Source organism: Oryzias latipes, chromosome 2, assembly GCF_053564925.1.
Source record: "Oryzias latipes strain Hd-rR chromosome 2, Olatipes_Hd-rR_3.1".
Taxonomy (NCBI): Eukaryota; Metazoa; Chordata; class Actinopteri; order Beloniformes; family Adrianichthyidae; genus Oryzias; species Oryzias latipes.
Window position 1 is genome coordinate 4,279,563 of NC_136238.1, and position 27,891 is coordinate 4,307,453.

Consider the following 27,891-nt stretch of genomic DNA (forward strand, 5'->3'; position numbering starts at 1 on the left):
CCGCCCCTTTTTTTTCTTTTTTTTTTCTACATTTGAACCTTACCATAATGATTAACAACCAGTAAACTTGTTGCTTTATGCTGCTTCATGGTCTTATCCCCCTTCCCCTCCTATTATCACCCCCTACCCCCCCTCTCTCTAACGTCCCTCTCTCTTCTTCCCCTCTTTCCTTTTCCGTCCAGTCCAACACCAAAGATTTTCAGACATGATTGAAATTAATAAAGTTTGGCCTCAATTACAAAAGGGGTTTATTCAGACATACCTTTGGTTTGTCTGAAGATTAATTACCCCTCTTGTTAAAGTAAAATATGTCCAACACAAGAGGCCCTCAGCTCTCATCTGTCTGCCCAGCTGTTGGACAGGACAAGTTAAAAAAAAAAATAATAAAATTTGCGGGTAGGGCACTGAGGGGACATCTCCTGATTACTCACAGTGATGTCCCATCACCCTCCCCACCAAGGGGCCTTAAATGTCTAAAGTGCAGTTAAAATTGGCGGCTAGGGTGCTAAAAAGACATCTGCTGCTTGCTGGCAGTGATGTCCAAATACCCCCCCTACCAAGGGCCCTACATGTCTAAGGAGCAAATAAAACCGAGAGAGGGGGGAACCATTCCATACGGCAACCATGGGAGGGGGACCACTGCCAAGTAGCCCCCCCCCCAGGCTCAACGCTGGCTAAACCCCGCACCCCCTCACCTTAATATATTATATGAGCCGCAGCGGAGACCCCGACCCGCCAAACCCCCAAGGTCCCGTACAGATAGTGGGACCCCCCCCACCCCAGACCCCGCAGCCCTAGCGGATGACACCCAGAGCGACCGGGGGGCCCCAAGAGGGCTGCCCCGCCCCGTCCCAGAGCCAGGGAAGGGCTGATCCCAGCCCCAGGTGTAGACGGGCAGCCCGCCCAGCACCGCTGGACCTCCCCTCCCAAGCAGGACCCCACGCCAACCCCCCCCAGCACAGGCAAAGAGACCACCCCCACCAGCCAAGCCGAGCCACCACTCAGCCCCCCCCACCACCACCACCACCACACCCCCCCACACCCGCGCCCAGAAGACCACGCAGCACCCCAGCCCGCCCCACCCAGGCACCGGACACGGCCCCCCGGCCAATGGCATCACCACTATCCCCCGCCAGGCACCGGGGACCCCGACCCCCACACGAACCACAGCAGAAGGGTAAGGAGCAGCGACGACCAGGCCCCCCACCCCCTAAGTCAAGGAGTTAGCTATGGGAGACCAGACAGACTGAATTCTTTCAAAGTTGCTTGAACTTTGGGTTGACATTTTTTCCAAGCTGATATGATCAAACAGCAGATTTCTGTGTTGACTTATATTTACATTTTTCTTGTTTTTCCAATTTATTAAAATAGTTTTTTTAGCAATGCAAAGAGTTATGAAAATGATAGATACTAATCCTCCTTCTATCTCGATGGCACTCATGTCACCAAGCACACAAAGTGACGGTGAGGCTGTGATTGAAACCTTAAGCCAGACTGATAGATCGGCACATACCTGCTGCCAGAGAGCCTGGACAGGTGTGCAGAACCATAGTGCATGCATGTAATTGTCGGGTAGATTACTGTCACAGTGCTGACAAATGTCTGAGTTACTGAGACCCATCTGGAACATCCTCTGTCCAGTGTAGTAAATTCTGTGAAGAGTTTTGAAATGGATTAGCTGCAGATTTGGACTTTTTGTCAGTTTAAAGGTGTTTAGACAAAGTTCTGACCAGAAGCTTTCATCTGTGCTGATGCTCAAATCTGCATCCCATTTTGTTGTTGGAAGTGAAATATTATTATCTTAATTGCATAAGAGTTTGTATATTTTAGAGATAATTTTATTAATTGAGAAATGAATCAGAGAGGTAACTACATCTGTTACCTTTAAATCGTTGTCTTTATATTTAAACTTTTTATTAATAATAGATTTAAGTTGCTGATATTCCAAGAAGTTATTTATTCCATGTTTGTCTTATAGTTCCTGGGGAGTTATGAATATTTTATCAATAATTAGGTGTTCTAGTAGTGTTACGCCCCCTTTTGCCAAGATGGGAAGTGTATCATTTTTTTGTTTATAAGGATGTCTGGGTTGTTCCAGATGGGTGTCATTTTGCACGGTTGAATTGGCGAGTTAGATATTTTTAGAAATTCCCACCATGCTGTTAAAGTAGTGTTTATATTAGTACTTTTGAGACAGTCTTGTTTTTTAACTGTTTGGCTGATAAATGGTAGATCTGACAGGTTGATCTTTCCACATAACGCCTGTTCCAAGTCTAAACATGAGTTAGACAGGGGTTATGAATCTTCAGAGAAACCAGAGGTATGTCTGAATAAACCCCTTTTGTAATCAAGGCCAGACTTTATTCATTTTAATTATTTTTGAAATTCTTTTGTGTTGGACCAGACGGTAAAGGAAAGAAGGGAAGAAGAGAGAGGGATGTAAGAAAGAGGGGGATAGGAGGGTGATCATAGGAGGGGGGAGGGGGGTAAAACCATGAAGGAGCATAAAGCAACGAGGTACTGTTTGTTTATCATTACGGTAAGGTACAGATAGAATACAAATCTCAAAGGGGCGGGGCCTATCCACACACGCACTCAAATGTTATAAACACACCTGTTAGCTGCAAAAATGACCACATGTCAACATGTACACAATACAGATAGTGTTCACACAAACATACTTATGCCTACAAGCCAACTAGTGTGAAATATTTCATTCATTCACGCAATTTGTTAGTGCAAAGGTGAGCTAACACCTGTGCTCAGTTAAGTGTTTATGTTCTTCTAAAATGGATGATGGAATGTGGAAAGAAGGAGGGGGAGCAACCAGCCACCCCCGCCGCTGCAGCCGCGGCAGCCAGAAGCCCCCAACGCCACGCGGCAGCAGGCAGAGAACAACCGCCCCCCGGGCGCCCACGCCCACCCACGCCCGCCACCCAGGCCAGGGCCAGCAGGGCCACCACGAGGCCCCCAGAGCCAGAGAACTGGGAGGCATGGGGGGAAAGAGAGTGCCGCCCCAGACCAACCAGGAGAGCAGCCCCCCCGCAGCGCCAGGAGGGCCAAACGCCGGGCCCGACCCGAGAAGGTTCCCACAGCCCCAGACAAGCATCCCATCACCACCCAGGTGGTCCGGGCATCCCCCTGCCCCAACCCCAGGTATGAGCCAGGACCCCCCCAAGGGAGACCCGCTCCGTGCTCCAGGCAGCCACCCACCAGGGCCACAGATGGTCCAGAAGGGTGCAAGACAGGGGCCAGCCGCCCAGGAGGGGGGCACCCCAGAGAGAAGGGGGGCCCAGCAGGGTTGTTGTAGACATGGCCCGACCAAGCTCGGCCACAGATGGAAATTGGCGAGGCCCAGCACCCGGTGGCAAGGACCAGAACCCACCCCGCAGGGACACAGACACCCCCGGCCCAGGTGTGATATGATCCCCATGACAGTGATGGAAATTCACTTTGGAACACGTAATCCGTGCAGCCAAGATGCAGATTGCTGCATTCCTGCAGGTATTCTAGGTGTGTCCCAGGCTAAATGTTGTCTGTGGCATGGATTTAAGGTTCAAGTCCCGTTAGCCGTCACTCCTAGGTGTGTGAAATGTGTTCCTGCTGTTGGCCCCTCCCCCAGGGAGCAGTGAGCTGCAGACACAGCCGCGCTCAGGAACCATTTGGTGGTTGAACCCTCACCTTCATCAGCCACAGTTGATCCTTCTCCTTGAAAAGCCACTTGTTGTTAAAGCTCCATTTGATTGGCATTTTGGAGCTTTCCTCAATCCATGAACAGCAAGTAGAAAGCGTCACGCGCTGAACTGATGAAAGTTCCACCTGCTTTACGCCAACAGAAACTCTCATCACTGATAGTTCCAGGTTGAACTTCTGCCACAATTTCACTTCAAATTTCATGATAACTTACTTTATATTTAGGTTTTTGAATCCAAAAAATAAACATTTCATGACTTTTCAGAAGATTTCATTGTTCACAAACTTTTCAGGAACGTAGAAATGACATTTTCAGACTTTTCCAGGTTTTCATGACCGTATGAACCCTGTTTAAAGCTGAACTTTACATTCTATTTGTCCATAAATGACATCTAGATTTCCATATCAGTCTAATCAATCTGTTACTTAGAATTTCATTCTCCAACAGTCTCAGTTTAACATTGATGTTCTACTGATCAATATTGTTCTATGAATACAAAGAGTTGATCCACGAGGAGAGAAACTGAGGCTGAAAATGAATGAGTCAATCTGAAGACTGACTTGATGGAAATTGGAGAAAACCAGCAGAATCCTGCTGATCTGAAAGTCTGTCCTTCAAAATAAAGGCCCTGGAAATGTCCCCCACTGTGGTTCCTGCTTCTTTCTCATTCCAATCTCTAATCAGACAGTGACTAAGTCATTGGAGATTTCACTTTGTTGAACTTCATTTCCAGCCTGATGGAATTCAGAGTTTGATGACATGTAGAAATATCTCCTCTCTGAAAGATTTAGGGTTCAGCCTAATGCCTTTAAAAACAATCCTGTTTTTCAGAATATGACGGTATTATCTATAAACTAATGTGACATTTAAGATTAGTGTTTTATCCACAAAGACATGATTCCAGAGACAATCCCTGCATGCAGTGTCACACAGTTGTCAGAAGGGGGCGGTAGAACAGACTGTCTCACAGCAGATCAGTCTGTTCATGATCTGAGTTCAATAGTTAAACATAAAGAGAATCTGATGAACAGAAGAGATGAGTTTCTAATAAAACTATTGTTTTTCCATCAGGATTCAACAGAGACCTGGACCTGGATATGGATCAGGATCTGAACTTGGATCTGGATCCAGCAATGTTTCCTACAGGAGTGATTGGTCAAAGAGTTATAATCCAGACTTCAAGGACATCCATTCAGGACTGGAACAGTAAGTGTTTGTCAGAGTTAAAGGATTCTGGATTCTAGTTCAGATGATCTGTAGTTTTCAGATGAAGGACTTGAGGTCTGGTTCAGTTCTGGATCTCTCTGATCAGACTCACTTGGAGCATCATGTGTGTGATGAGATCTTTTCAGTTGAGTCTTCTGAGAGTCTCTGAGAGACATCAGAGATGTTGGAGAAGAAAACATGTTGACTGCTGACTCTGACTGACAGCAGCTCCAGTCTGATTCCAACCAAATCAGGAGAAAAGTTCCAGTTTTCTCTGCTTTGCTAGATTTTCTTGGTGGAAATGTCTGACTTTGGTTTCATAGTGTGGCTGATTTCTCCAAGTCTGACAATTCCACTGGTTTCTTTTTCTGGATAAGATTCAGATGAACATGTTCTCCACAGTCCAGAAATGCTTGAAGAATATTTTCTGTTTTTTCCCTTTTTCTCTGTAGAAAAACATCCTCATAAATGTAGCTGCTGTGCTCCAACAGCTAAACCGTGTTGATCTCCATGAATTAGATCAAGTGTTCAGATATTTCAGACTAAATCTAACCTTTCTGGAATCTAGATTTAGTCTGCTTTGGAAAAACCTCATTCTGATGATGAACTAAACAAAGTTAGAACAGAAACATTTCTGGAAGTTAAATATCGTATAAAATTTGTCTCTCTATACACAATTGTCACACTGGTGATTGAATCAGCTCAATAAAATACTGTGCAAAAAATGACTAAAAACAATTAAAAATGTAAAAAGGGATTTAATAAATAGTATTCTAAAAACAGCTGTAAATTGGTAAGAAAAAATAAAAGACATAACAATTTGCTTAAAAGTCCCAGCTAAAGAAAGTCCAGTCCCAAAGCCGCCCCCTGAAGTCCACCGTTGGAACCGGCCGTGGAGGGGGAAAAAACCAGCGTCTGTGCGGCTGAAACGAACACACAAAAAAACTGAAAACTTCAGGGTGTTACACCAACATCAGCCACACGCATCCAGGCAGGTTGGGAGAGCAGACTTTCCTTCATGCACCGATTGTCAGGCCTTCAGGTCCCACACGCAACTTCTCGGCGTTCCTCCACACGGTCGACGCCCCCGTCTCACCCGGCTCCCGCTACGTCTTCAATGTCGGCGTCGACCTGGCGATCAGCTGGTCCGCCTTCCTTTGGCTCTCACCCGGAGCTTCATTCCTTGCGGCACGCTTCAGCTGCGCTGCGTGCGTCTGCCTCAGGCGCTTGATTACGCACCAATACACGCTCTCCAGGCAATAGGGGCGTTTTGTGGGTACGCTTGTTGTAGCGTCTCTGATCCAGCGCCTGTCGCTTCTGCGTTTGTTGTCTCACAGCTTCATAAGCATTCTGTAGAGCTTTATTATGAGAGTTCACCCAACCTTGTAATGTCTGTGGTTGCTCCTCAGGTCCCAGTCCAGTCGACCAGTCTACCGGTAGTCGTGCATGTCTTCCGAACACTACGTAGTGGGGGGTGAAGCCAGTAGTGCTGTGCACGGTGTTGTTATAGGCCTGCATCAGGGCTGGTAAGCGGTCGGCCCACTGTCCATGTTCAGTCTCTGAAAGTGAATTCAATAGACCCAACAATGTCTGGTTAACACGTTCACAACCCCCATTACCTTGAGGCCAATATGCTGTGGTGTGACTTTTCTTACAGACATAGATGAGACACAGCTCTTTGAATATTGAGGATTCGAAGGCAGCGCCTCGATCTGTCAAAATCCGTTCTGGGCAACCAAACTTCTGAATCCAGTTATTGTACACAGTTCGGGCAGTGGTTGCTGCCGACTGATCTTTAGTGGGAACGGCTTGGGCATATTTAGAAAAGAGGTCGGTCATGACCAGGATACAAGGCCACCTATCCTCAGGCCGACCCAGGGACAAATAGTCCAACCCCACCACCTCAAAAGGGTAGGAAGTTGTGATGGACATCAGTGGAGCCCTCACCTCCGGGTCGCGTTTTGCGCAGACACACTGAAGGCAGGCGTTGGTCCAGTCGGTTACATCTCTAGCCATTTGTGGCCAGTAGCAGCGTTGACGCAGAATTGACAGTGTCTTGTCACTGCTTGGATGACCCATCTCCTGATGGTATGCAGCCCACAGTTCTTTGGCCCCACTTCTGGGTATAAGGACTTGAAAAACCTCCTGCCCTGAACTTGCCTCCAAAAAACACCTCCCCAACACCCCATTACGGAGCTCGATCTTGCCCCACTGTCTGAGAAGCAGTTTTAGATCTGCAGAGGCAGCCTCACGTACCTCAGGTTGATCCACATGTTGCAGCTTCCACTGGCGCAGCTGTTGGAGGTCAGGGTCTTCGTGCTGCCTGCTCTCCCAGCCCTTCACTGTAGTCTCCATGCTGGTCACATTGTGGCAAGTGAGTCCTGTGAAGACAGCTGTGACAGGGCATTTGCATTTTTATTTTGCTTCCCCGGCCTATACCTGATGGAGTACTTGAAGTTTGCCAACTGTGCCACCCAACGTTGCTCCACAGCTCCCAACCGTGCCGAGTCCAAGTGCACCAGGGGGTTATTGTCCGTGTACACGGTAAACTCAGCCCCATACAGGTAGTCTTTCAATTTTTCAGTGACCGCCCATTTCAAAGCCAACAACTCCAACTTGAAAGAGCTGTAGTTTTGGTCATTCCACTCTGTTGGATGCAAGCTGCGGCTGGCATATGCTATGACCCGCTCTTTCCCATCTTGCACTTGGGCAAGAATAGCTCCCAAACCTTCAAAGCTGGCATCCGTATACAGTCTGAATGGTTTGGTAAAATCAGCGTATGCCAGAATAGGGGCACTCAGCAAAGCCTCTTTCAGTTGGTTAAAAGCTCGCTGACATGTAGGAGACCAGGAAACAAATGAATTCTTCGCTGTGGCCGACCCATGGGTAAGGGCGTTTAATGGCAGGGCGGTAATACCCCGCGAAACCCAGGAAGGACCAAACCTGTTTCACAGTTTTGGGGGACAGGCCAGTCCCTCACAACCACGGTCTGTCGAGACACCCTGCTCACTGAGGATGTGCCCAAGGTACGTCACCTCCTTCTGGAACAGAAGACACTTCCTTGGTTGTAGCTTCAACCCATGGATGTAAAGTTGTTGGAATACCTCTTCCAGATGCTGCAAATGACTCTGGAAGTCAGATGAAAAGACAATTATGTCATCAAGGTATATTAGCAATGAGTCATTCACCATTCCCCCCAGACAGCGCTGCATTAGTCGCTGAAAAGTGCCTGGGGCATTACAAAGTCCAAAGGGCATTCGATCGAACTCGTATAAGCCAATAGGCGTGGCAAAAGCAGTCTTTTCCCTATCCGCAGGGTCTACCTCAACCTGCCAGTAACCACTGGCAAGGTCAAGTGTAGAATACCATTTTGCAGCCTTCAGACAGGTTAGTGACTCCTCAATCCAAGGCAATTGGAAAGCGTCCTTATGTGTTAAAGTATTTAGCTTCCGATAGTCAACACAGAAACGCCAGTCTCCATTTTTCTTTTTGACCAAGACAATAGGAGCTGCCCATGGACTTGAACTCTCCCTTACCACCCCTTTGTCCAACATGTTTTTGAGAAGAGAGCGCAGTTCTGGATACAAGCTTGGTGGAACCGGTCGGTATCGTTCCCTGCTCGGAGGAGCTGAACCAGTAGGAATCTGATGCTTGGCAACTCCAGTGCAGCCAAAATCCTCCTCGTGGCTCGAAAACACCTTGGTCCAACGTTGTAGAAGTTTGGTCATCTGCTCCTGTTGACAAACTGTGAGACCATCCCCCCTTAAGGCCAGAACTGGATGTGCTTTCGAACTGCTAGTTTCTTCTGAAGCTCCAATGCGCCTTACAGCCACCTCCAGCACTTCCGTGTCAACCACTGAAGGCTCTGAAGGCTCAGCTCATGTTCACCTTGGATGTCTGCCGGGTCGATTTCTGTTACTTGGGCCACTGGCTGGCGCTGTGGAACCTCAACTGGATATGGATTCGGGTTACAGACTCTACATGGCAAACAGTTTCCTCTCAACAAAGTCAGCGTACGCCCCACTTGCCACTCGGTGTCATTATTGGTTAGTTCTTCTACCATCACAACCCTAGTGGCCTTAGGGTCCCCCTCTGCTACTTGGATCCAAAGCACCATCTCCGATTGTGGTGGGATCACAACAGGCAACTGCCGCTTTAATTTTGCAGTAGCATGGAACGGTGGTTTCAGCTGGCGAGTGTAGGCCAACTGACAGTCTACAAAGGCTTGTGTCCAGGCCTTTCCTTCCTGTGGTTGAAGAACAGCCTTGAATGCCGGTACACCAGGATGGTTTCCCTGTGTGAGGGCAGACCACACCGCCTCAATAACATTCATCCCCAGAATTCCTTTTTCAGGACCTACACACTTATCTACGACTATCACAATGCCCTTGCCCGATACCTGAATACCATCAACCATGCAGTCCAGCAGCGCATAACCCACATAGGGGATCTCCAAGCCATTTGCAGCACGCAGAGTCAACCAGGGCGCTTCTTCAACCTGGGCTTCACAGTCCCCCAGGCACTTTCTGAATAGACTTTGGCTTAGCATAGTGACTTGGGATCCTGTGTCGATCACAAAAGGAACAGGACGGTTATTCAGAATAATTGTGACAGTTGGGCACTCACCGACTAGAGCTGACTTTGCGCCACTCTTTGATGCCCCCACAGCCCGGCCCTCAGCTGTAGGGGGTTCTAAAAATCCTGATTGCGGTGAGACCTCTGGGGACACCTCCGCTGCATGTGACCAGCCACCCCACAATGTCTACAGATGGGCCTGCCATATGCATCCCATTGATGTCCAAGTGTTCGGGGGCTGGCGACTCTGAAAGGTCCTGGTGGAAGTGGCTGGAGGGCTGAGCTTCCTGGCAGCTCAACCTTTGTGTTAGAGTTAAATAATTATCATTTGCTTGCACACTATATCTTCATAATATGATTGTCTTATTTCTATCTTTCAGTAAGAAAACAATGACCTGAAAAGTTGTGATTATACGAGAATATGATGTTCTTGTTGTTTCTGATTAAATGACCCACATTCCTGTCTGCAACCTTCAGTTTTCAATAAAAGAAGGCTCCATGCACTAGGATGGCAGAACTCCTCTGTGACAGTTCGCGCTGTCACAGACCGATTCTCCTTCTGCAGAAGTCTAGCAAAAGTTCTCATCTCCTGTGTGGTTCTTCTCTTTATTAAGGAAAAAGTCAGAACCCTGACACTTTGCTTCTGATGGAAGACGGGGGGGGGAGAATGCGCAACTTCAGATCCTTTACAACCAGTGTGAGGAAACTGGAGATTCTAAACAGGACTGTAAAATAGGAATATTTTTAGGTTCGTTCCCCTTCAGCTTCCTGCACACAGAAATGAATGAATAAGACTCAGAGACAGTTACTTAGCTTTTGTGGAGGTTTTACTTCGTACAAACACGAAGTGGACAGACAGATGAACATGGTGCATTCAAAGTCCGAACCAACGAGCTCAGGGATGGGGTTGGTATAAAAACCCTGCATTTGCATATTCAGAAGATCGTCCGATGGACCTCGTGTGAAAATCACGCCCACAGGTTACTGCTGGAGAGAAGTTCCAAGGCTAAAGTGAAGATAAGTCTGAGGCCTACTCAGCAGAACACACATGCACAGAAAAAAGGGAGGATGAGAATAAACTGTGAAAACAATAGCTTGGCTGTGCTTTCTTCAAATGTAATATCATTTTGAGATGACAATACATGCTCAGTGAATTAAGTTTAAACCATTAGTGCAGGGGTCGGGAACCTATGGCTCGCGAGCCATATATGGCTCTTTTGATGGTCACATGTGGCTCGCAGACAAATCTTTAATTCAAATTTTTTTTCTTCATTAGACCAGTCCTTCTCGTGCGCGATGCGATGGCAGAGGCGCGCAGTAGTAGCGGTGCTTAGAGAGACAAATCTGCGCCAGCACTAGTATAAGTTTAAAATTGTCTATTATTTCACAGAGTTTGTACCAGCTGAAAACCTGTGAATTGCCGTGCCTAAAACTGCGCGCTCCCGTCTCTGAGAAAGAGCGCGCAGTTGCGGGGACGGGATGTGTGAGGGAGAAAGCAGAGGGGGGGGGGGGGGGGGGGGTTGTGGGGACAGCAGGTGAATCGCGCTGGGATTGTAAAAACGTAAAACCCGCTGCCCGTCACCCACTGCAGCGTGTGAGTGTGAGTTTGGCTCCAGGTCTGCATGTGAGCAGTCTTTGTCACATCTACAGAACATTCAGACCTAAGATCACGTTTAAAGTCTCAACGCCTGCATGAAGCAGAAACTCACCAAGTAAACCAGACTAGACCATCAGCAAAACTACCACGAGAAATACTCATCATTTATTAGAAACAGCATAACAATGTTATTAAAAATAATCCACAGACTTATTGTACTTTAAAAATGTTGAAATTACATCAAATGCACACATTCATTCGTATATTTAGTTTTAAACATATTGTCGCGGACTGAGTTGGATGGCTGTTGGGCCGCGTTAAAAGTTCTGGAGTTCATGGAACGCATCGATCAAGCAGAGATCTGATTGGCCCTCAGTTCTGTCGCTCAGCCTGTTGTTAGGTAGTTTGGACCAATGGGGTTCAGCTATGGGCCGAATAAGGGAAATGGGAGGACTGGAGCGGGAGCAGGGGAATATAAAGTTGGGAGAAGCGCTCTCGTCTCGGCGAGAGAGATTCAGGAGTTGCTGAATTAATTGTTCGGCGTTTGTTGCGGTCTGCAGTAACCCGAATAAAGAACCTTAAAAGAGGTTAAGTCTCCGTGCCTCAGTGTGGGAACGGGACACTACATTATTGTATGGCTCTTTCGAAATTACATTTCAAAATATGTGGCGTTTATGGCTCTCTTGGCCAAAAAGGTTCCCGACCCCTGCATTAGTGTAATAAAAATTAAAGGCAGTTTCTAACTATTCTTCACATACCCCCCTGTTTGTCATATCAAAATTATATATGGAAAGTCAGCAGAACTCCTGTCATCATCAACCATATACCATTTCACGAAGATTTTCAGTATAGGCAGCATGTTGGCTTTGCATCGAAAACAAAGGTGTATGGGTACAGGTAAATACACAAGAAAACATAAAATCAACGTGAATAAATGAGCATATCAGAGGTGGTAGGTGATACATGAGTGTTGATGCGAAAACCTCCAGGGCTAAACTTATACCATCTGTGTGAAACATTCAGTGAGCAGTCAGGGAGGGCAAAACTCATCAACGACTCTGTGCCCCTCAGCAGCCATCACTAAGGATACGCATGCATTACCAGTCCAGACCTCGGCACAATTTCGTTAATTAAAGTTACATAGAACAAGAAACAAAATAAGAAACAAAGAAAATAAAGAATTGCAAATCCAATAAAAGAAAAACAACCAAAGAAAATAACACTTTAAAGACCAGTTTCAACCACGAGCGGATGCGAATTAGGTTAATTGTAGGCATAATGCTGATAGAGTTGGCCTGACAGCGATCATTCATGTGACACATGGAATCAAACAGGTGACGAAAAGAAAAAAGAAAAACAACACACAGAGGACAGGAGTGACTAGTTTTATCAGTACAATCCACCAGAAGTAAACCACTAAAGTGGGGACCCAGACCAGTAGGCGTCAGTCATCTGAGAAGAAATGTGTGATTTAAGGGCCTTGACCTCATTGATGTGAGTGAGATCTCCAGAGGAAGAGGGAATAAAAGTACAAGATGAAACCACGAGCAACAGTTGGACCCATGTTAGCTGGTTTGAAGCTCACTGTAGCTGGAAGAGAGCAGTGCTAGAGGAAACACACCAGGGAGCTCCCCTCGCCAGGAGTAGTGTCACACTGCGGCGGCTCCGTAGTTGGACTTCAACCAGGGATGTGTCTCAAAATGTCAGTCTCGTAGGCTCTCAGCAATTTACAGTGGCTTACGTGAATCCAGGAGGGTCGTTTAGGGATTCATACTGCAGGTGGCATGGTGAGGAGAACCTTGAAGGGTCCCGTCCACCTCGGGTGTGACCAATCAGTCCGTTAAATGGTCTGCAGGAAAACCAGGTCACCGACAGAGATCTTCTGGTGGGGATGCAGAGTCTGTGGGGAGGAGAGAGCTGGAGGCAGACTCAATGCGTTCCTTTGTTCTCACAGCTTTCTTAATACAATCATGTAAATAATCAATGGTGTCAGTAGAACCAGGCATGAAAGTAGAAAAAAAAATCAGGCAGAAAATGAAAAAATTTGTGAAAAACACATTCAAAGGGAAACAGACAAGAACCGGGTCTCATTTTAACAGCACCATGAGCGTTAGGTCGTAAATAAATAAATCATACACGGACACAGTAAAACGGTAAAAACAGGCACGTTGACTAATGGGAAAGTTTGAACGGAAGGGAGTGGAGCATACTGCAGGTGATTCTGGAGAATTCGCACAAGAGAATCACAGGTCACATTGTTTCAACTATCAGCCGCGCAAGCAGCTGCAGCGAGTGAGTAAAGGTGGGGGGCTGATCAGATAAGGTGGTGAGGTCCGGGAGCGAAATAATATTGCCAGAAACAGAAACTAAATGTCCCAAAAAATTTAACCTGTGCTTGGGCCAGCTGGAGTTTAGTTTTACTGCACTTATTGCCCTGAGAGTTGAAACTTAGAAAGATTAACAGACATGCCCATAAAAAAAAATGTAAGGTGAGTGTGTGAACCAGAGATCCTCAGGAATGCTTTTAAGGGGTGAATCCTGATTTACAAGCAGAAATGCAGGGACCTGATCAGTGGGGTCAGAAGGCTGCAATCAAACTTTTTATGAGCAGGGAAAGGGAACTAAAACAGGGAAGCGGCACCCGCCATCTGAGTCTGATCATGTTTATACAAGAGGGGGATGTGTCCTGCACAAACTGATCCACGTCTGCTTTGTAAGAAATGATACTTTCTATAGCTTTTTCTGAACATCTACCTTAGTCCTAAGCACTGAAATACCCCCAAAATACACACTAAAACACGACCTATTTTTATTCTGTGAGCATAGAAAGTCGTTACATCTGCTTACAATGGAGAAATCACCCCTCCTTTCTGCGAGTCCTCATCAGCCTGAGTGTAATAAAAATTAAAGGCAGTTTCTAACTATTCTTCACAACCAGCTAAAGCTTTTATTTCTGAAAGAAGTTCCTTCATATCTTTCAGTTCCTGCTGCAACTCATTACGAAGTTCAGCTTTGAGCTGGTCCAGGTCAGACTGTGAAGCGAGTCTTTGAGTTGAAACTCTTTGGACTGTTACACCCTCCCCTTCCTCTTCTAGCTCTTTTTCCAGTGCTCTGGCCTCTCGACAGGCTTCTGGAAAAGTTGTGTCTCTGCTGCGACGAATCTGTCGATTAAGTTCTTGCTTCACCGTGCCTGGACGAAGCACCACCAACAACTGGTCCAGGAGCAAGTCATCAGTGTCCCCAGCAACATCTTGGTCATGTTGGCACCATCTAGAGAACAGCTCCCTTAATCTTAAAATGAAGAGGTGAACAGACTCATCAGATTTTTGACGACAGTTAAAAAATGCAGCTCTTAACTGGGCTTTAGAAGCAGGTTCAGCGAATTCACACTTCAGTAACTCGAGCACTTTCTCCCCAGTATTCCTCTCATCAGGTGCTACCAACAGTAATTCACGCTTGGCTTCCCCTTCTAGGGCACTCATGATAAAGTCTGCTTGCTGCTGGGGCCCCAGTCCTTGTGCACGCAGCATGGCTTCTACCTGAACCCTCCATTCTGCAAATGTTGACCTGTCACCACCAAACCTTGGAACATATGCGGCACCCATAAACCACGGAAATGTAAACTGTGCCATCATGGGACTAGAATCCTCATGGGCTTCTAAAGTCATTTTTACACAGTAGAGCTGATCCTGCCGACAACGCCAAAAATTTGCATCATCACACTGGTGATTGAATCAGCTCAATAAAATACTGTGCAAAAATGACTAAAAACAATTAAAAATGTAAAAAGGGATTTAATAAATAGTAATCTAAAAACAGCTGTAAATTGGTAAAAAAAAAATAAACGACATAAAAATTTGCTTAAAAGTCCCAGCTAAAGAAAGTCCAGTCCCTAACTGCTCAGTAGTTCTTCCCAATGAGGTCCAGGTGTGTGCAATCAGGTCCATGATCCAATAAAATTAAACCGCATGCAAAAGTTAAAAAAACTAAACAAAACAGCACAGCATAAACAACCACCCAACACCAAAAGAAATACTAAGGATCAGCACAAATATTAAACACATTCCGGCCCACCTTTGACACAATAATTTACTACAAAAAACCTTCAATGTTAAATTGAAAACAAATTTCTATAAAGTAATGTTGATGAAACAAAAATCTCAAATTAAATATAATTATTTGCATAATAATTCACCCCTTCAGGTCAGTATTTAGTAGATGCATCATTGGCTGCTCTCTGGAGTTTTGCTCCATTCGTCTTTGTAAAACTGTTCAGGTTCTGTCAGGTTGGGTGGATACTGAACATGAACAGCCTTTTTCAAGTCCAGCCACAGATTCTCTATGGATTTAGGTCTGGGCTTTGACTTGGCTGCTCCAGTCTCCAGGTGACTAATACCAACACTAAAGAATGATCTCGGGGGTCAGACATAGTTACATGGGGGGCCGGATGTGGCCCGCAGGCCTCGACTTTGACCCATGTGGAGTAAAGGAGTTTGAATGGAGTGAATCAGTGAAGAAAAGACTAACAAACTTTCTGAAAGTCTGTAAAGCTGAACTTCAGATCATATTTGTCCATTAATGGTCAAAAGATTTCCAATTCAGTCTAAAAATGTTTTACTTAGAATTTCTCTGTTTAACCAGTCTAAGTTCAACATTGTTTTCTACCAATCAAATTGTTCTATTAATACAAAGAGTTTAATGGGAGAAGCTAACGAGGGCTGTGGATCCTCCTTCCACCTAATATTAGTTACATGCAGATGTGCCACCAATCCTCATCTACTTCAAAATATTTACACTGAATCTTTATACATCAGTTTTTCTTAACTTCAAGACCTTTTATTTCTAACTGGACCTCCTTAAATTTTGATAGAAGACCCTAGCATCCCTGTTAGCTCTCCTCTAGCTCTAGGTGGGACAGAGCATCATGGAGGGCTGTGGTCACAGAGTCCTCTGTGGATGGACTGCCTCTTTAGGAAAACTGCTCAGAATCCAGACATGGGGGCAGCAGAGACATGAATCCAGCCTTTGGCTCCAAGACAGTCTAGACACTTCAGTGACTCTGTAGACATGGACAGAGAGGTGTTGATATGATCCATTGGTTTGCTGTTCTCCATCTGAACTGTGAACTAGAACATTCTAGCTGTGACATGACTCTAGTTAGTTTGGTTTCAGACAGAATGGAGCTGATTGCTGCTGATTCTCCACAGACTGGACCAGCAGAGCTCAGAGACTCCCAGTGGTCCGTCTGTCCAGCAGCATCAAACACAGCTGGACTCCATCTTTCTGGTCTGTACATGAACAACAACTACTTTCCCATCATTCTGTCCACAGTCGTCTCCATGCTGCACTTTGCAGACCAGTGGATTGTCAGAGTGTCCAACATGGAGCTGATGTTTGGCTCCATGACTTCACTCTGATTGGCTCATTCATCTGGAATTCTGTTGCAGCTGCTGGAGGACAACATTGTCACTTTTGTCAAGAAGGAGCTGAAGAAGATCCAGAAGCTTCTGAGTCACAGGGAGGAAGAGGAGGAGCTGGAGGCTGAAGATGAAGAGCAGAGGAGCAGCAGAGAGTCAGTGATGAAGATCACAGTGAACTTCCTGAGGAGAATGAAGCAGGAGGAGCTGGCTGATGGACTGCAGAGCAGTAAGAGGATTTCTCTGAAGGTTTCAGCTGCTGAGAAATGAAGATTTCCTGATGTCTCAACAGGGATTCAAACCCTCATCATTCAGGGCTGCAGAGACTTGATTTACTGTTTGTTGTCTTCATTCAGGATCTGCTGCTGCAGTTTGTCGACATGAAGTCCAATCTGGTCTGAAGAAGAAGTTCCAGTGTGTGTTTGAGGGGATGGCTAAAGCAGGAAGCCCAACCCTTCTGAATGAGATCTACACAGAGCTCTTCATCACAGAGGGAGGAAGAGGAGAGCTGAATGAAGAACATGAGGTCAGACAGATTGAAGCAGCATCCAGGAAAGCAGACAGAGCAGAAACAAGCATCAGACAAGAAGAGCTCTTCCAACTCCCAGCTGGAAGACCAGAACCAATCAGAACCGTGATGACTAAGGGAGTGGCTGGCATCGGGAAAACAGTCTTAACACAGAAGTTCACTCTGGACTGGGCTGAAGGCAAAGCCCACCAGAACCTCCACTTCACATTTCCATTCACTTTCAGACAGCTGAATGTGCTGAAAGAGGAGAAGTTCAGCTTGGTGGAACTTGTTCATCACTTCTTCCCTGAAACCAAACAAGCAGGAATCTGCAGCTTTGAAGACTTCCAGGTCCTCTTCATCTTTGATGGTCTGGATGAGAGTCGACTTCCTCTGGACTTCTACAAGACTCGGATCCTGAAGGACCCTAGAAAGTCCACCTCAGTGGCTGATCTGCTGACAAACCTCATCAGGGGGAACCTGCTTCCCTCTGCTCTCCTCTGGATAACCACACGACCTGCAGCAGCCAATCAGATCCCTGCTGAGTGTGTTGACATGGTGACAGAGGTCAGAGGGTTCAATGATCCACAGAAGGAGGAGTACTTCAGGAAGAGGTTCAGAGATGAAAAGCAGGCCAGCAGGATCATCTCCCACATCCAGAGATCCAGAAGCCTCCACATCATGTGCCACATCCCAGTCTTCTGCTGGATCACTGCTACAGTTCTGGAGGATCTGCTGAAGAGCAGAGGAAGAGGAGAGCTGCCCAAGAGCCTGACTGAGATGTACATCCACTTCCTGGTGGTTCAGGCCAAAGTCCAGAAGGTCAAGTATGATGGAGGAGCTGAGACAGATCCTCACTGGAGTCCAGAGAGCAGGAAGATGATGGAGTCTCTGGGAAAACTGGCTTTTGAGCAGCTGCAGAAAGGAAACCTGATCTTCTATGAATCCGACCTGACAGAGTGTGGCATCGATATCAGAGCAGCCTCAGTGTACTCAGGAGTGTTCACACAGGTCTTTAGAGAGGAGAGAGGCCTGTACCAGGACAAGGTCTTCTGCTTCATCCATCTGAGTGTTCAGGAGTTTCTGGCTGCTCTTCATGTCCACCTGACCTTCATCACCTCCAAACTCAACCTCATGGAGGGGAAGAAATCAAGGATCTCTCAGCCTAAACAGAGGAGTCCAGTCCAGTTGTACCAGAGTGCTGTGAAGAAGGCCTTACAGAGTCCAAACGGACACCTGGACTTGTTCCTCCGCTTCCTCCTGGGTCTTTCACTGCAGACCAATCAGAATCTCCTACGAGGTCTGCTGACTCAGACAGGAAGTAGCTCACAGACCAATCAGGAAACAGTCCAGTTCATCAAGAAGAAGATCAGTGAGGATCTGTCTGCAGAGAGAAGCATCAACCTGTTCCACTGTTTGAATGAACTGAATGATGGATCTCTAGTGGAGGAGATCCAACAGTTCCTGAGGTCAGGAAGTCTCTCCACAGATAAACTGTCTCCTGCTCAGTGGTCTGCTCTGGCCTTCATCTTACTGTCATCAGAAGAAGATCTGGAAGAGTTTGACCTGCATGAATACTCTCCATCAGAGGAGGCTCTTCTGAGGCTGCTGCCAGTGGTCAAAGCCTCCAACAAAGCTCTGTAAGAACTCTCATGAAAATCACTTTCAGTGAACAAATGAATCTGATGGAAACATGAAAGATTCAATAACTGCTGTCTGTCTTTGTTTTCCGCAGACTGATAGACTGTAATCTGTCAAAGAGAAGCTGTGCAGCTCTGTCCTCAGTTCTCAGCTCTCAGTCCTCCAGACTCAGACTTCTGGACCTGAGTCTAAACTACAACCTGCAGGATTCAGGAGTGAAGCTACTGTCAGCCGGACTGGAGAGTCCAGACTGTAAACTGGAGACTCTCAGGTCAGCTTTCATTCAAATGTTGATTTTCTACAGTCTTTTTCAACCAGTGTGCCGTGAGAGATGATCAGATGTGCTGCTGGAAATGACTAATTTTTACTGATCTAAAACATTTACCATCACCAGAATATCAGCTCCATGTTCATCAAATAGGCCCATGTTTCACTCTGACGCTTTTGTGGAGCTCTTTGTAGTAGAAATACACCGGATCTCTGAGCATCTTCCATGTCTTTCATAAGGAGACAGAGAAAAACATTTGACTGTAGCTCCTCCCACACACGGCGGGAGCGTCAGATTTAGAAACACACTGTTCGAGGAACGTCCAGCAGCCACTTTGATTGGTGGACGTGAATCTGATGCGGTTAAAACAAAAGTGGAGGACATGAATGAAGTGGGGGGATAGAGGGGGGGGGCATGGCACACGTCTGTGGAGAACTCAGTGACGTGTGGTCAGGTGAGGTTAGTGAGGCAGAGCCTCACCTGTCATAATGGGGATGAAATAGAAAAAGGTAAATGAAGTAAATATTAATTTCCACTGATCTGTTATATATCAATTTTCAGTCAAGTTTTCCACAGTTTGAGGTTCAAATCTCGAGTGTTGATCACAGACGGAGATGAACCTCCTGGTGAGGCTCTGGAGCTGCTGAGCCTCATGTCTGACTGCAGGACTCAATGTTAACAGAGACTAAACACTGCTGTAGGCCTGCAGAAAGGGGGCAGACGTGAGCTGACAGCTGCTTTGTAGCTACACTGTTGCCGTAGAAACAGAATAAGAACGTCTGTCTCCATAGAGGAGAAACTCATATAAAATAAAGGAAAATAAGGAAAACTTTTCAATTTTACAGAAAACATTTGATAACTGATTAAAGCTCCAGAATTTGAAGTTGGAAAATTACCAGAAATAGTTACTGAGGGTCAAATGTGAGCTAAACACATCTGTACTTTAATTTGTTGACAGTAAATATGAATAATTTATCCCCAAGAAGAATGTTCTATCCATGTCTATGACAGAAATATGATCTGGTGTGTATTTTAGAAGCTGTTAGCTGCTGTTGGATGGATGCTGAAATATTCAGTTCTTTCATTGTAAATCTGACTCCAGAGGAGTCGGTGCCTCACCAGCATCAACCTCACCACACGTCTGTGTAGAACTGGACTAAGTTCTGTGTTCTGGAAAGAAAACAGGAATCCATCCCAGAACTGCAGATTTCAATGGACAAACAGTTGCAGCAGATTTCTGAGCCACAGAGCAGCAGCTCCTCATGCAGAGATATGAAGAGGTCAACCTGCAGCAGACTGACAGGTCTTTCCCACAGACCTGGTTCTGGTTCTGCTTCAGAACCCAGCCTGCATCAGAACCTCTGCAGGTAGTTTCTGGATGAGGCTGGGGGCGGGGCTACCTGGCCAGAGAAAGGTTTAAACCAGGGGTCAGCAACGTTTGTGACATGAAGTGTCAGTTTGACATTTTCTCCAGAACAACTGTGGCGTCACCAACAAAAATATGAACTCTGATACAAAGAAATACAGAAACATTTCCAATAGATCTGACATTTACTGTCATTCACAAATAGCAGATCAAAAATGTTTGAAGCTATTTTGGCATTAACTCTAAAAAGTACTTTCATAACAATATTACAAGGAAAATAGGTCAAAGTTGAAATAGTACTGCAACTATGTTTGAAACCCAAAGTACTGCATTTGTGTCTGTCAGACCTACAGCAATAGGATTGGATACTTCAGAACAAAATACCATCAATATTTTTAAAAACTTCACAACCATCAACATGAAAAAATAAGATTATTTAGTCTGATTTATCTTTTGTTCCATTACAAGACAGAGGAACTGAATGTCAGTTCATTCTGTCATGGTGCTTTGATTACATGTAAAATTACATGTTTTTACTTTTTCCTTAGTTTGATCATTATAGTTATAGTATAATATAGTTGTAGACATTTTACACTATTACACACAGAGTCATTTTTTTTTTTATTGGAGTGGTGATCAGTCTTAGTATTCACTTTAAACTTGTTGACATTTGTCAGAACAGACAAAGTCTCGGTTTAACCTGTTACCCCCCCGCGTGTCTCCGTCTGTCTTCATGTAATGTTAATGAATCCATAGTTATCTGCTATGGTCTAGAGCGGGGGGGTCAAACTCATTTTCACTGAGGACCACATCAGCATAGCGGCTGTCCTCAAAGGGCCAAATATAACTTATCCATGTAACTAAATGTAAGGAAAAATACATGTAATTACTCCTTAATGTTAAATAACTCATGTATTTGTTTATTATAACTTTTTGAAATGACAATTACAGTTTCATAGAAACATATGTTTGCATAAATCTTTTTACATTTAATTCTATCAGGTTTCAAGTCAGATTCCCCCTAGATATGAATAAATACACACCAATTTTTTATTTTAAGAAATTAAAACCTTTTATGCTCTCGCGGGTAGAGCTGTGACGTTGTCAGATTTTTCATCACTGCGGCGATGAACCACCAGGGGGCGCAGTGTCGCGCACTTAGGAACGCACGCAGCTTGTAATGGAAATGAAAACGATGGAAATTAATAATTAGACCGCAGTAAATTTGTCGTATTTCCTCGCGAAACGGAAACTTCTGTTGCAGAATGAGGATGTATGCTTCTGAAAGCGCGCCTGTGTGTGTACAGGGAGCCGCGTGCCACGTGCAGCGCAAGAGGCAGATAGTGAGAGCGCACGTGACGAGAGAGAGTGACAGGCGCGGTGGGAGATGAGGAGAGAACAGTCTGAAAGAAAGAAGGAAAGTCTGAATACAGGACAAGCAGAAAAAGTACATTATTAGCAAATATGAACGTGTTTAATGTGTTTATTATAGTTCCAATCACGCACTACATGCTGAACTTTCCAAAAAAAAAAAAAAAAAGTGCAGTGACGCGGTGATGAGGTCATCGTCACAGCCCTACTCGCAGGCCACATAAAATGACATGGCGGGCCACATTTGGCCCGCAGGCCTTGAGTTTGACACGTGGTCTAGAGCAGTGTTTTTCAACCAGTGTGCCGCGGGAGATGGTCAAGTGTGCCGTGGGAAGTTGCCCTCATTAACTGATTTAACATTTCCCATCTCCAGGATTTCAGCTCTCTGTTCATTCAAACAGGCCCTGATAAAACACTGAGGAGCTAGGAATATAAAAGATCGTAAAATACTTTTTTTTGCGTTTATTTAAATCTATTAAAGACATTTTGATAAGAATGACGTTACCACGATTCAGCTGCAGCTCCGGCTGTATTTTGGAAAAGTCCCGTCGCTTTAACTGTCTCCACCAATCATTTTTGGGGAGCTTAATCACATGTCATCAGTCTGACCAATCAGAAGTGGTTAAAGTCTTCACTTCCTTGTCCCGATTTAGCTCGTAAAGTCGCTCAGTTCTAACAAAAATCGTCTTTAGCGGTGTAGCTTTCCACAGAGTCCGGTATCAGATCGTGGAACAAGTGAACAAAACAATGAAGCTCCGAAAAGCGATCTTTTGCCGTTTTATGCACTACATCTCCCATGATGCATTGGGTTGTGTGAGTGACAGCGCACAAGGAGATCTGTTGTTAAACGTCTTGAAACCAATGAACACACATTAAACTGTTTTTAAATCTTCTGACTTAGCTTTTATTGCATCTTTTAGAAAAAAACAGTTGCAGTTTCCAGCTTTTTCTGCAACAATTATCTCAAAAATGCATGTGAGATTGTGGAGGGAGGGGCTGTAGATCAATACAGACTATGAGTTTATCCTTTTTTTTTTTTTTTTTGGATGCTGGTGTGACGCGGGATTTTTTTTAAGGTTAAAGTGTGCCGTGGCTCAGAAAAGGTTGAAAAACACTGGTCTAGAGGTTAAAGCAGCTGAGCTTTATGTTTGATGTCTGACAATAATCCTGCCCACAGAGGAATGTTTTCAGGCTAACTTTGAACAAAGTTCTGTAAGAACTCTCATGAAAATCACCTTCAGTGAACAAATTAATCTGATGGAAACATGAAAGATTCAATAACTGCTGTCTGTCTTTGTTTTCTGCAGACTGAGACGCTGTAATCTGTCAGAGAGAAGCTGTGCAGCTCTGTCCTCAGTTCTCAGCTCTCAGTCCTCCAGACTCAGACTTCTGGACCTGAGTCTAAACAACCTGCAGGATTCAGGAGTGAAGCTACTGTCAGCCGGACTGGAGAGTCCAGACTGTAAACTGGAGACTCTCAGGTCAGCTTTCATTCAAATGTTGATTCTCTACAGTCTTTTTCAACCAGTGTGCCGTGAGAGATGATCAGATGTGCTGCTGGAAATGACTAATTTTTACTGATCTAAAACATTTACCATCACCAGAATATAAGCTCCATGTTCATCAAATAGGTCCATGTTTCACTCTGACGCTTTTGTGGAGCTCTTTGTAGTAGAAATACACCGGATCTCTCAGTATCTTCCATGTCTTTCATGAGGAGACAGAGAAAAACATTTGACTGTAGCTCCTCCCACACGAGGCAGTAGCTCCTCCCACTCGCGGTGGGAGCGTCAGATTTAGAAACACACTATTGGAGGAACTTCCAGTATGAAGGTATTAATGTTCCAAAATGGACGAGCTTGTATATTTGATTTGAGAACTTGTAATACAGAATGTGAATACTTGTGCAAAAAAAATCTGCATCTGTGTGTAAAAATCTTCTGCTGTGAACTGACAAATTTCCAATTGCATGTGTTCATTTAGAGTTCCAACTTCAAATCTGTGATTACATCTGCTCAAATGTGCTTCTGCGTGTGCTCCAATCTGCTTTCGCAAATCACAAGTGCGCTACAACTGCGCTCTGAATTCTGACACATTCCTTGCGAGAAATTTGTGTCTAAACTGATCTGTGTCCGATAATGGACCTAGGAGGGGGAGGGGGGTTAGAGGAGGCGGAGTCAACCAGAGTGCTGGATTCGGAGAACTTGGTCAAGTTAGAAAGATCTTCACAGATTCACACTTCCTGCTTCAATAACTCTTCTGATAAACGTTCAAATGTGACAGCAAGTCTCTCAATCGTTTTGTATTAACACGGAGAGTGAACTAAAAATGCATTTCTAAAGAAAAAAGTCAGTTTTTCCAGCATTTTAATGACAAATGATCTCTTTGTGCTTTAAATGCAGTCGGTCAGCGGGTCCTCGCATCTCCTTCCTCGGCGGAGCTCCACGGCTGGCCGCTGAGCGCCGGCGTAGCGCGGTGTCACAAACCCAGTATGGTTTCTAATATATGTTTTCAAAGGTTAATTCGTATGATTTATAATAAAGATGCTCAATAGCCCTGGCCCTATTGTCCTGCTACAACAAAGATGATTTTCCTGTTTGCAGCCGTCTAGCTGTATGTCTGCATTTAGAGCACGAAGAGATCATTTCTCATTAAAATGCTGGAAAAAACGTTTTTCTTTCTTTAGAAATGCATTTGTATTTCACTCTCCGTGTTAATACAAAATGATTGAGAGACTTGCTGTCACATTTGAACGTTTATCAGTAGAGTTATTGAAGCAGGAAGTCCGACTCTGGACTAAGTTCTGTGTTCTTTAAAGAAACCAGGAATCCATCCCAGAACTGCAGATTTCAATGGACAAACAGTTGCAGCAGATTTCTGAGCCACAGAGCAGCAGCTCCTCATGCAGAGATATGAAGAGGTCAACCTGCAGCAGACTGACAGGTCTTTCCCACAGACCTGGTTCTGGTTCTGCTTCAGAACCCAGCCTGGATCAGAACCAGCTCTTTCATTAGACTGGTTTCTGGTTCTTGTTCCTGGTGCTTAAACAGACACTAAATCTTTGCTGGATTAGAGTGAAGAACCTCTACATCAACATGAAAAAATAAGATTATTTAGTCTGATTTATCTTTTGTTCCATTACAAGACAGAGGAACTGAATGTCAGTTCATTCTGTTATGGTGCTTTTATTGCATTAAAAATTACATGTTTTTACTTTTTCCTTAGTTTGATCATTATAGATATATTATAATATAGTTATAGACATTTTACACAATTGGACAGAGTCATTCTTTTCTTTTTGAGTGGTGATCAGTCTTAGTATTCATTTTTAAACTTGTTGACCTTTGTCAGAACAGACAGAAAGTCTGGGTTTAACCTGTTACACCCCCTGTGTCTCCGTCTCTCTATGGCAAGCAAAAGGCGTCACAAATCACCAGGAAAAGTGGTGTAAAAAATACTTTTTAGGTCTTGTGTTTTCCCAAGACGGGTTTAAAAAGTGGCGTTTTATCACGTACAAACCACACGTCCAGAATGGCGTTCTGATGAGTCACATATGGACGTCAAAAATGCTGTAATGTTAATGAATCCATAGTTGTCTGCTATGGTCTAGAACAGGGGTGGGCAGCCCAAAATGTTGAAAGAGCCAAATTGGACGAAAAAAACAAAAAACAAATGTCTGGAGCCACAAAATATTAAAAGCCCTATTTAAGCCTTATAATGAAGTTAACCCATGCAATATGTATCTATTAGCTATATTAGCCTACTATCAAAAGGGGTAATGAGCATTATTAACGATTAAAAGTTTATTTGCCCTGCAGTGCATTCTGGGAGAACCAAGCGTCACGTAACTGCTCTATAAGTTTAACTTCATTACAATATCAATGAATTATTTTTCATTGCTTTGAGAAAATTAAAGAAATGTAATAAATAAATCCGATTTTTTGATGTCATTTTTATTTTGAGGATTCAAACAAAAAACAATAAAATGGAACGTGCGTGACGTGCCCCCCCTCTGGGAACTAAACAGAGTGCAATAAAACGCAGCCTGCGTTTCTAAAAAATAAAACAGCAGCGTTTTGAAAAGGTAAAGTATATAAAATCAAATTAATACAGTTAAGTTTGATTTCTGTGCAAATGCCAAGCAAGTCAGTGAAGGGTAAAACAGCAGCAGCATCTTCTCTTCTTCTCTGTTCATCTCTGACAAAGACAGTCAGCTGAGCTCCAATAAAAGAACAGCTTCAAGCATTTGTGGCGTCTGCAGAGTTTCATTCAGCTGTTCAGGTGTCTTGTCAGAGTCACATCCACCAAAAAGTGCAGCTTTTCCAGCCACTCAGCATCTTCCAGTTGTGGGTAGTTCAGGTCTTTGCTTTCCAGGAATGTTTTCACGTGTTCTAAACAGACGACAAAGTGACGCTAAAAGTCACTCCCGGACAGCCATCAGACTGTGTTGTAGCAGGAGATCAGAATATTCACTTTCAACTTCATTAAGCAATGCACAGAACTGACAGCAGTTCACTTACATCAGCCACCTGTTTAGAGGTCCGCTGAAAGTAAAAAAAAAAAAACCCTGTTGGTAGAAACGTGTGTCGCAGACTATGACGCAAATCTATGTTGACAGAAATGTTGAAATGTAACATTGTAGTGGCAGTCATGTGCATTTTAGGTCTGTTAGCAGAAGGGGATTGTGGGACGCAGTCCCCTGATCTAATTAGGGCTCAGCATGAGCATTTCTGTTTGCTAACGTTTCTTTTCATGTGACACTCCTGTTGTTCCACCTTAGTTTATTCTTCCTGTCATGTTTGTTTCTTTTTGATGCACCGTGAGTGTGGGAGGGGGAGAGGTTGATCACCACTGTGCAATGTTCAATGTGTTGCGTGTTCAAAGTAAATTAGGCTTGTCATTCTGGAAGGGAGGCTGTACTCTCAGCTTCTCTGTCTACGTCCTTCTCTCTGTGACTGTGTGGAGTCATGAGGTGATTGGAACACGGATAGATCTTCAGCGTAGCCAGTTGATTGACAGTTTAACTTATTGACAGCTTGGCGGCTGTGTCTCCCGCTGCAAGTGACATTCCTACTGGGCGTTACAATATTTATTCTACACATTCTTACAGCATTGGAAAACGTTAATAATATTTGTGTCTTGGTTTTCCTCCTACAGAAACATATCAAAACAAAAAATATATTTCTCTCCCCCATCTTTTTCCATTTTCAAACATTTTTGAAAATGCTCCAGGGAGCATTTTCCAGCATCTGCTGGACTCTTCTGATCTGCTGCTGTTGCTTCACATCTTTGGACTTTTTCTAAACTTTCTGATCTTCTTCAGCTCTGAACTCTTTAGAAGAAGTGAAGGATGAAAAACAGGAACTTTGTCTTTAAACTCAAATCTTTCTTCTGGATTCAGGTTGATGTGGTGCAGATTGTCAAAGACCAGCTGTGATGCTCTGGTCTCAGCTCTGAAGTCCAACCCATCCCACCTGACAGAACTGGACCTGAGCAACAACGACCTTCGGTTTTCAGATGTTCAGCAGCTCCAGGATCTGGTGAAGAGTCCAAACTCCAAACTGCAGACTCTGAGGTCAGTAGAGGGTTGGAGTCAGTCCAGCTGCTTCCAGATGTTTGGTCCTAAAGTTAGTCTGAGAGCAAAGATGCAGAGTTTCCTGTGAAGCTGCAGCTTCTCAGTGAAGCTCTGAGGAGAATGATGACAGGCTTCAGGACAGAACAGTCAGCCAATCAGAGCAGCAGAAGCTCCAACAGGTGAAGATGACAGGAAGCTGCTGCTCTGAACAGGACTGAAGCTCCTGCTGCTCTTTCTGCTGCTGTGCTGCATCACTGACTGACAGACCAGGATCAGGAGACACTCCTTCATCTCTGTCTCTCTACTTTCTCTCTGCAGGTGGAGGTGAGTCTGATGTTCCTCCTGGAGGAGCAGAGAGGAGCAGCAGCAGCAGCTGGTCTGCAGAGATGTGGTGACTGGATGGTGTTCCTGGGAGGTGGAGAGCAGAGTGATGGAGGAATCAGAGGAAGTGGAGATGAGTGTCAGAGCTGCAGCAGGAACTGATCTGAGATCAGCTCCACTGTCTCTCAGTTATGGTGCTGCAGCTCCCCCAGTGGACTGATGGAGAACTGCACTTCCTCTAATTCTAACTTCTGAAACGTCACTATGGGGTCAAATTGTGAAGTTTGGTCGTTTCCTGCAAATAAACACTGATATGAATTTGTAACAACAACCAGTAAATAGCTGGTAAACT

General features: G+C 44.8%; 1 protein-coding gene across 1 annotated transcript; it reads left to right on the forward strand.

The window, feature by feature from the left end:
• The first annotated feature begins 708 nt into the window (after positions 1 to 708).
• On the forward strand, positions 709 to 27,891 carry LOC144982237 (NLR family CARD domain-containing protein 3-like). The gene is made up of 10 exons (XM_078930232.1): positions 709 to 753; positions 891 to 1,177; positions 4,766 to 4,900; positions 16,280 to 16,358; positions 16,520 to 16,718; positions 16,846 to 18,637; positions 18,733 to 23,124; positions 24,046 to 24,132; positions 27,045 to 27,218; positions 27,537 to 27,891. Exons 1-7 carry the CDS (start codon positions 709 to 711, stop codon positions 18,971 to 18,973), a joined length of 2,778 nt encoding a protein of 925 aa, XP_078786358.1. The 3' UTR covers positions 18,974 to 23,124; positions 24,046 to 24,132; positions 27,045 to 27,218; positions 27,537 to 27,891.